Below are 9,657 nucleotides of genomic sequence, written 5' to 3'. Positions count from 1 at the left end.
CTGCCTCCGCGTATAGCAAGGTTAGAAAGCGTTATGAACCCATACAACTTTCACCAAATATTTTTGCAGACGCAGCTTGAATTATTCATGCTTACGCAGCTCCTGCTTGGTTATTTAGGCTGACCATGGCAATTATTACATTGTCGGCTAAGGTAACGTTCCCTTGGAGCAACGCGCACTATAACACGTGGCCGCCCGGTTTACAGAGCTGCATGCCAGTGGGAGGGTTTTATTGCTTTTTTTCTCTTTAATCATTGCCGCTTCTTTTCAGTCATTTGCGAACGCTGGACCAAAAGCAAAGGACAATGGTATAGCTACTTTGGCTTCGACTTGGCATAATTCTGGTACCACACCATGGCTTGTTTGTAGATTCAACAGTTCCGGGGACGTTTTCTAGCGTCTTTGTTATGAGATGGTGAGGTAACACCGGGTAAAACGGCGGTAACACCATTGCGGTGTTTATGGGCAATGCAGAACCCCATTGTTCTCAAACGCTCCGATAACATTTTCCGGAACACGAAGGCGTTGCAACACCAGCGGTAATCCACGTGCAATAAATGTGTTTATATTCGTCACAATATTATCAACGCGATTAACCTTTGCATCTTGTGCCCTTATCCTTTTTACGGTGTCTTTATTTTCTAAAGTATCAGAACGGAACCTAGTTATCAAGTGACCGGTTGCCTATGGACAATAGCTCTTGTAAGCTCATGGACATAAAAGAGCCGATTGTTGTATGATCGCAGCACCATAGAAAGCTGCACACTTACTCCCGGTCGGATCAGCACGAGAAAAAGACGCATTTAGAAGAGGTCATGGCTGGCTGTGTATTCGTTTGGGCCACCGCTCTGGCCGGCGTTTTTGTGGTTAGCGCATCCATTCACGATGGCTGGAGCAACCGATATCCAAGTAGCAGCCCTAGGTACTTGGAACTGGCCGCCTTTGCAGTGGCACAGCAGATCGATGGCCTCGATTACTACGACACGGTGCTTGATCTGATAAGGGTGCAGACTAAGGTAAGCAAAATATTCCTTGTGAGATGTGTTTAAGGTAATTAGGAGAAATATCCCCACAACGGTTTGAACACTACATGTGGCCCACTGAGCAATACCCGAAGCGTAGTTGAGGAGATTGTTCCTTCCCAGGACTAGCATGTGACACCAGAATATGTAATATACCTCAGGGAGGCAGAAGTCGTATGCACATGTAACATGTTACAATTCCCTTTTACACCACAATTCTTTTTCTCGCAATCTAAAGTTAATATACAGAAGCGAGGGGAGGATTTAAAACATTTTATCTGGTCAACTTGTACGCTGGGATTAAAATTTTGCTGGTTTTATGTTAAGAGATTTCCAAACTACCGCAGGTATTTTTGATAATGGCATCCTCGGCTTTGGTTCAAATATAATAATGTTATCACTGATGTAGTAGTTATGGAAGCCTCCCTCTGCACATGACAGAAGTTTGTTTCCTCTTGGAATGCAGTGCGCAATTTTGAAGGTGGTTTTATTATGGTTGGAATACCTTTGGCTCTATGGAACAACGCGCCAGAACTATTTATACAACGAAAGCAAGATCAGCCTTGACATAAGCGACGACGCGAGTCCGGTATACGCGCGCATTCGCCAGAGTGGCCAGAGTGCTTCCACTGACAGACCTGCCAGAGTCATCGTAAATGATTTAGCAGTGAATATATATCGTCAATAAGTAGACGCGGGTTCTCTTTTAGGCAGAACCTAGCAGAGGAGACACCTATACAAGATCGCAGACTTGATAATGCGCTGCTATCCCAACAATTACAGGCATAAGGATTCCAATGCATACCTACATATCTACGTCACAACTGATAAGTTCTGAAGTTGCAATTTCTTCTAAACTAATCTTCCTTCTCTCTTTCGCAGCAGGTGTAGCTTCCACTCTCACAACCTACAAAATTTGAAACATTGTGGGTGGTTTTCCCGTTAATTTGCTCAATACGCGAAACGAACTGTTCCCTTATTACGGGGATGACCATACAACTGGAAAATGACTCGTCGAGTGTGGTATTGAACCAATGTTGGTTGCTTTATCCTTATCCGATAATTGATTAATTATAAATTGCGCTATTATTCGCCGAATATAGCAGTCTTCAGTGAACTGCTAAATGGTAACACTGTGTTGACAGTCTCGGTTGCCTCATTGAAAATCATTGTGCATACATTTTCAAAGTCCTCGTAAGTGTACTTGGAGTTGTATACACTATAGCACAAGAATTCTTTTGTTAAAAGTTGACGTGGACAGTCAAAGTGTTCCTATTAAGCACAGTTCAAATTATCGTGCGGGCCCTGCAATGAATGGACGTTGCGCTACACTGCGCGGGCAAAACACGAAGAAGCCACCTCTGGACCTGTTATCGCGAATTAGGCGCCGCTACACAATTGTAGCAGCTGATCTCCGACTGCATGGGATTCGGAACAGCAGTGAAACTACATGCGCCGGAGCATTGGCCCCGACGGCGCGTCGCTCGGGGTGGAAGCGTAATCAGCTGTCGCCACAGTGTAGCGCGTTGCTACGTGGTTGTTGTTTTGTTTTGTTGTGCATGTCTGGTAAATTTGGTTTGGTTCGGATTTACAACACACTGTAATCACAATGCGCAGACTTCTGTGAGGAGCGATGGAAAGCACGGGATACTAGTTCAAATTTACCGTTCTGGGTACCGGCAAATTCAATACATCGCACCTTTTCCATCATTTATATAAATACAGCGTTGTGCCGGTATCAAACGGGGCCAGTTCGAATTACCAGAGTGCGAATTAACCAGCGTTTCCTGTATATGTTAACCTCGAAATCAGAAATGTGGCATGTGCTCTTGCGTCTTTTCGCATCTACAAATAGGTTGTCGCCGGAATATTCTACCGGCTTTCCTTCACCATTGCTGGCTCCTTTTGCAAGATTGGGGAAATTGAATACACTAGAGAACGCTGTCCTCCATCAACTGCAGAGGTGAGTTTGTGTGAAATATAACATTTTTGGTAACTCAGCAATACACGAATGTTTTATTAACGGTTAATGGAATACTCCAGTGCAATATTTACCTTATTAGCTCACGTACGTAACAGTAAAGTGATGACCAAGTATCCCCTAACAATATTATATAAAAAACGTCGACTAATATATATATATATAAATAAACGTTAGGAAATTATTCCGCCGGAAAATTTTGGAACATTCACGGGAAACGTTTCGAAGAAAAAACAAGTAAAATATTTTTACACATGTTTTTGGTATGATAGGTTCCATTATTGACCACACTTTTTATACCGAATTGATTTTTCGCGAATTCTGAATACTTAAAAACCAACATTGAGTGGTGTACAGGACGAGCGCCTGAGCATGCGCCCCCCTCAACGAATTTTTTGCTTACGAGCACTCCCACCGATGGGTCTCAGTGGATGAGATGTTGCGTTGTTAAGGCAACCAACGTGATGCGGGCTTTTTCGATGTTCACAATGGCGAAAACAGGTACGTGTCGACATTTTAGGGAAAGTTCCAGATACCCAGCCGGTAAAAACTAATCCGGAGCCCACGACTGCACTGCACCTGATATCGCAGGTTCAGGTTCGGTGCTTTATACCCGGCAATCAAATTCTGCTCGGAGGTTCAAATACTCCTGCAGATAAGCGATTCGCTGGCGAATGAAAATACCATCTCTAACTTCTACTTATCAGGATAGCAAAATGCGGCAGCAAGATATTACCGTGCCCTCGTAAACGCACATACACGTTTGGCTGACGTATTCAGTTTGTACAACTTTGCATTGTGTGAAAAGGGTGTTAATATTAATTGGGAGTTTTTTAGACTTCTTCATGCAACTTCGAACTTGCGAAATATCACTTGATAGGTTGGAAGTGGCGTAGGTCCTATTCAAATCTCTTCAAAAGGCAATGTTAAAATAAACGTCACATAGAACGAAACCCAGATTAAGTAGGGCTGAATTTGTCATGATTTTGTAAAGTTTCACTTGTATAAAATTCCTTCGTTCGAGTGTATTTATTAACTGAAAAGCACTGCAAAACTTTTGTTCCGTCGCAACGTGCCCTTAAAAGCTGGGCCTGTGCCCCAGATATCACAACTATCACCTATCACACAGGTTTCCTTGCTCTTATTTCCCATCAAGTTCAGCGTACCACCCGCTGGTACACGCGTCACATGGCCTGACATTTTCAAATATAACCGAGGTAAAAACAGCCCCTTATCTTCATATACTACAGCCTTGGAACGGACGTGATGAGCACTCACCAAGGAAATCCGAAGACATTTGTTTTTTTTGATATTTTCATAGGGGGCCTACCTTCTGCTTGTCCCAAATTTGCATCATACGAACAAAAACAATTTGAAGAGGTTTAAAAGGAAGCGCAATGAAAGCAGCATGCTAATAACGCTCACGTGAATGCCAAACATCTAATCATGCTCATAATTATGTAACTAACGAACAAGGTGATATGAACACTGTGCAGTACACGTCTCGCCAAAGCGTCAGTGTGAGAGGCGGTTATCCTGAGTACGTAACATCAAAAAACCAAGAACTTGTCACATACCTACATGATTTCACTCACTCTTATTCTGGCTACTTTAGCCCACAGGAACCATTTCAATACGTTCTACGCATCCAAAGTAAAACTCAAGCTAGGCCCAATAACAATGTTAGGTTCGTAGTTCCCGGAAGTGTAAGCCTCATCGCGTATGTATGGGTGTGTTTATGTTCCAACAGTAGTAATGTTATTCGTAGTACATATCTCGGAAATCGACCTACGTTTTAATGCGCATACCAGAGTGCATGAAGCAATAACGGAAATACGTCAAACACGTGTAATCCGCGTCAAGATAACAACACCTCTGTTTTAGATCTGCCCCAATTGCCTTTATAAATTTGTGGAGTTAGTAAACGTTTTGCAGTGCTTCCTATGGAGAAAGGCAAACGCGAAGGTCTAATGTGAATTAGCGCATGTATCAACACAAATAATAAATGCAAAAAAAAACCACAAGTACGACAATGGGTGCAACCATATGGACTCGTGTAATCCTCTACGCAGGCGTTTCTTTGGCTGTGCCTGCTTTAGAGTACTTTATACCGCTTTTCTTTATCTACCAGTTTGCATTCTCTACATCCTTTTGGGACCCTAAAAGCCGAATTATTTAAACATCGTGTACGCATTTTATTAAGTAGCGGTACTACTAGAAGGAATGCTAATAGTGGCCTTTTTTTCGTTTCAGCCAAAGAAGTTTTGCGTAGCCGTGGTTTTTGAGAAACGCTGGGAGAACGTCCGAAATCTGACTTCTTACAACTGCATATGAAACGTTTGCGGATGTTTTTTTCCAGGTCCATTCACACATAAAAAAATTGTCGCCCACATCAAATGGAGACTCTCGGTTAGGTAGAAAACAAAGCCTTCTCGCTTCAAATAAAATGAATGGTACAAATATATGAGCAATTCATTTTCTTGAACGAAGCAATCATTTATGGTATGGAGAATCGTTAAAGCAAGCATAAGAGAATTTTGGCATTTTATGCTCTTTCCGGGTACCCCTAAGACTTAGTGCAGAAACCAGCGCAAAACTGAGACTCTTAAGTCAGATGCGCCACATGCCACAATCTAATTTATGAAAGCCAGCATTTTGAGACAATAACTTTTTTGCACGACCGGAAAATTTGTTTCAAAAATTAGGAGCAATAACTATTTTCAAACGGACAGTGATTTGCGATAGCACCATTACCGGGCCGTTTGCCAGGTCGTTTACCTTTACCCTCGGAGCTACGCCGGAATCGAACACCGACGCATCCAAACGCCTTACGCAAACAGAAAAGGTGTCCTTATCTGGGCTTGAGGGACATTTGTGCTCCCGCGGAAGCTCGGTGGCCTCACATAGGATAATAACGTTGTAATGGCGTAGTGCCTATGTTAATTTATGTGCTCCTGTTGCTAGAAAAGTAAAAGTGAGGGGGTTGAGGAATAAGTGGCAATTTTGGAAATGACGCAGAAAGGTACACTAATTTACCAGAATTTTAGTGTTCCACAAAAGTAAAATTTTGAAGTTCATTGGCAGGAAGATGACAAGAAAGTGCTTAAATTTATTTATTACATATTTTCCACCAATAGGGTATTCACCATGACATAAATTCGGATATATAATTTTTTCCCTTGCAACAATCCCCCTTGGCCGACCTTATGAATCAGTGTTAGTTATCGCTGCCGCTGTTATTCAGAATTTCAATATGCCAGTGTTAGAAAGAGAGCATATTTACATTTGTGTACTGCATTGGTATCGCCCTGAAAATTACCTATTTCCTAAAAGATTTCTGAACCCGCGGCAATTCACTGATGTATCCTTTGACAACCATGAATATTTATTACTTCCAAGAAAAGTCCTCTCTCTCTCTCTCTTTGTAACGTAACCGAAATCCTTGTTCAAAACCCTAACGTATACTAGTGAGTGCTCATTTAAACGGCTATGAAGACGAAACGCAAGTTTAATTTATTGAAAATACTGGTTTCTATACGTACAAGTGCCGGAAACAATATACCAAGCTTCAAAATATATTTGAGTTGTATCACAAACGTATCAAGCGGTTACCATACCCCAGCAACTTTAGTTAGCTTTATACCTAGTGTCCTAGAATACTTCTCTTGCGATTACCAGTCGTGGACGTAAGCCAGCACTGAGAAAACATGCTGGGGAAGTCGGGTTGGACCTACAAATTTGTGTCAGAGCAATAAATATAAGGATTCACACTTACATACCACGGCTGGCCAATACAACCTTTCCCCTGCCCACATAATGTACGGTAGTTTCAAATTATATTTTTGCATATTTCGTCCTTTTTTGGTTAATTCTTGGGGACCTTGAATGGAGGCATGTGAGTTTGTAAACAGAAATATTTTAAATAAACCGCATTTGTATTTCTTCATCACGCCCGTGAAGACGAAGCAAGGACGGAAGCACACGCCGGAAATACTGATGAAGATTTAGCCAATACACTGCGATATATTGGGCATCGGAATCGGTATTACGTTTGTTTGCGTCATTTTCTTTTTTGCTCCAATCAATTCTGTTGCCTGCCCGCCTGTCTGCGTAATCTGTGTTATCGGCATACTGCACACTGTGGAGTAGCTGTCGATAACTTTCCTAAGCTATTCGAAAACTTGATAAGCAGTTCCCATTTAGGCACTGAAAGCGAGAGATTCCTCGTGCTCGGAGATGAAGTTCCACTATATATGGCCCCAGCCGCAGAAGACATGAAGTAGCGCGTCAACCATGCTTATATCAGCAGGGAACTCGATGTGCAGCGCCGTTCTTCATGCTTATGAGGTTCTCGTACAACCTCGCGGTGAAGGCATGCGGGGATTACTTTTCGTTTCTCTTCGAAATTCATCACTAGTGGCAGCACTTTCACTCGCGGTAGTTTAACTCGTTCAAGCAAGGCGGCACTGCTTTATCTCTTGCTTAAGCAATAAAAAAGAGAGGCTGTTAGCTTATCTTTGGTCGAAGAATCTGCGTTTGGTAAGCTAAAGGCCACAGGCGAAAAATTGAAGGCAACAACGTATGCTTTTTTCGCAATCACGTAAGCATCATAGAGCTCAGTATTCGCAAAAAAACTTACAATCAAAGCCCGGGCATAACTCGTTGGATAACAGGGCGCCTGAAAACAACGGCACCCTCCCCCCATGTGTTTCTGGTAAGATTAGGTATTGCGAAAATCAGCGCGCAAGCAACACGACGAATCAAAAGGGGAACCACACCATCGCTTACACTGAAAAAATGATGTATTGGAAAGAAGAAACCATTTAGACGGGCTAAGTGGCATGCACATTCGCGCTGACAACAAACACTGCCACACAACGAAAGTAATGTGCAAAGAAATTAAAAAAGGTTGCGTCGGCATATGGGCTGGCACATCGTACCAACATAGAGCTGATTTTACGCGCTTCTTTTGTGTGCAGTGCGTTCGAAGTTAGAAGAAGAAGAAAAAAGAAAGGAAAGGCCGGGAGGTCAACCAGGTGTAGAGCCCGGTTTGCTACCCTGCACTGGGGGAATGGGGCTCAGGGAATAAAAAGGGGGGGAGAACAGGAAGAGATAGGAGTGGGAAAGCGCGCACGCTAGTCCCGTTTCGGGCACTATAGTCTTTCAAGCAAGTTCGTTTCACTCAGGAAACGTAAAAGGGCTTTCGTTGCCTTCTGCGAGGTCGATGGTGAAGACCGATGACTTAAAATAGTTTCCACCGTAAATGGTCGATTGTCCAATCGGCTCAGCGTGGTGGCAAGCACGCTCCTCAGCGACACAGCACATGTTCTATAGTCTCTTCTGCCCCGCAGGCGTCACAGTGGGCGCTGCTGGCCATCCCGATGAGGAAGTAGTAGGCTTTTGTGAAGGTCACTCCCAACCACAGTCTAGAAAGTAAAGTTGACTGGGGTCGAGACAGCCCATACGGAATACGGCGCTGAAGAAGGGGATCCTGAATATACAGTCGGGGATTAGAAAAGTCCGGTGTATTCAATTGCTGTATAGTAATCTTGCGTGCAAGGGAGCGAAGCGTCCTGGCGGCATCGGTTCTTGAAAGCGGAAGTAGAATGGTGCGGTCGCTCTCATGGCCTGTACGGGCAGCTCCATCCGCCAGCACGTTACCGATGACTCCGCAGTGACTTGGAAGCCACTGGAAAATTACGTCATGGCCGGCTGTGATGGCTTGATGGAATGTTTGTGTTATCTCTGTCACCAGTTGGTGTAGGGGCCCGTAGCGCAGGGCTGCGCGCAAGCTCTGTAAGGCAGTCTTGGAATCCGAAAAGATCGCCCAATTTTGAGGAGTAGCTCCGATGATATGGTCAAGAGCCTCACGAATGGCTGCAAGTTCTGTAGCTGTCGAGCTCGTGGTATGACCAATACGGAATCGAGTTGTTGCTAAATCTGCTGGCACAAACACTGCACCTGCCGAACTGGATGACGTTACTGAGCCATCTGTGTACACATGTTTCCGGTCGTTGTACCGTTCATGCAGTAATAGCAGCGTAAGCTGCTGAAGGGCCAATGATGATAAGTCGGCTTTTTTTTCGAATTCCCGGAACACTGAGACGAATCTCAGGTTGTGCCAGGTACCACAACGGGGACGTCGGTGTTGCCGCAGGGGCGTACCTTGAAGGGATTTAAGCCCTGTGCGTTGTGATAATGGCTGAAAAAGTAGATCGTGGACTACTTTGAGGAAGCTGCGCCAGATGGTGAGAAGGCAGCCTCGTGAGGAGCCTGATGTACAGGCGTAGTGTTTCAGTAGCCACGTACGTTGCTATTGGGTGTTCCGGTGCGATGCAAATGGTGCCCACTGTTGATGCACAACGCGGCAAACCAAGACACGTGCGCAGAGCCTGCGCTTGGACGCTCTGTATTACCCGCAGGTTAGCGGTACAAGAAACTTACCACCATTGCCCAGATATTCACATTTCTTGCTGGAAAGACGTGGCAAACATCGGTGAGAGGAATGCTGCAACTGTACTCCGTACTTTTTTTAGGCGCCTTACGTTCGAAGTTAAAATGACACATTTGTCATTGTGGTGGTTAAGGTTGTGGGCTTCTACAAGCTTTCTCGTTGTCTAGTTTTTTGTTTGAAGAGTACGTGGGTGCCATCGA

The 9,657-nt window shown here is 44.0% G+C and overlaps 1 protein-coding gene across 1 annotated transcript; it reads left to right on the top strand.

Annotated features, from left to right (window-relative positions):
- The first annotated feature begins 671 nt into the window (after positions 1 to 671).
- Positions 672 to 6,949, top strand: LOC144148999 (cystatin-2-like). Its single transcript, XM_077680523.1, has 3 exons — positions 672 to 1,016; positions 2,878 to 2,985; positions 5,257 to 6,949. The coding sequence occupies exons 1-3, from the start codon at positions 816 to 818 to the stop codon at positions 5,335 to 5,337; spliced, it is 390 nt and encodes a 129-aa protein (XP_077536649.1). The 5' UTR covers positions 672 to 815; the 3' UTR covers positions 5,338 to 6,949.
- The last annotated feature ends 2,708 nt before the right edge of the window (positions 6,950 to 9,657 follow it).

Source organism: Haemaphysalis longicornis, unplaced genomic scaffold (genome assembly GCF_048455015.1).
Source record: "Haemaphysalis longicornis isolate Haplotype H1 unplaced genomic scaffold, Haemaphysalis longicornis Haplotype H1 scaffold_8, whole genome shotgun sequence".
In the NCBI taxonomy this organism is placed as follows: domain Eukaryota; kingdom Metazoa; phylum Arthropoda; class Arachnida; order Ixodida; family Ixodidae; genus Haemaphysalis; species Haemaphysalis longicornis.
The sequence above is the reverse complement of the archived record's forward strand: the minus strand, read 5'-3'. Positions and strand labels throughout refer to the sequence as shown.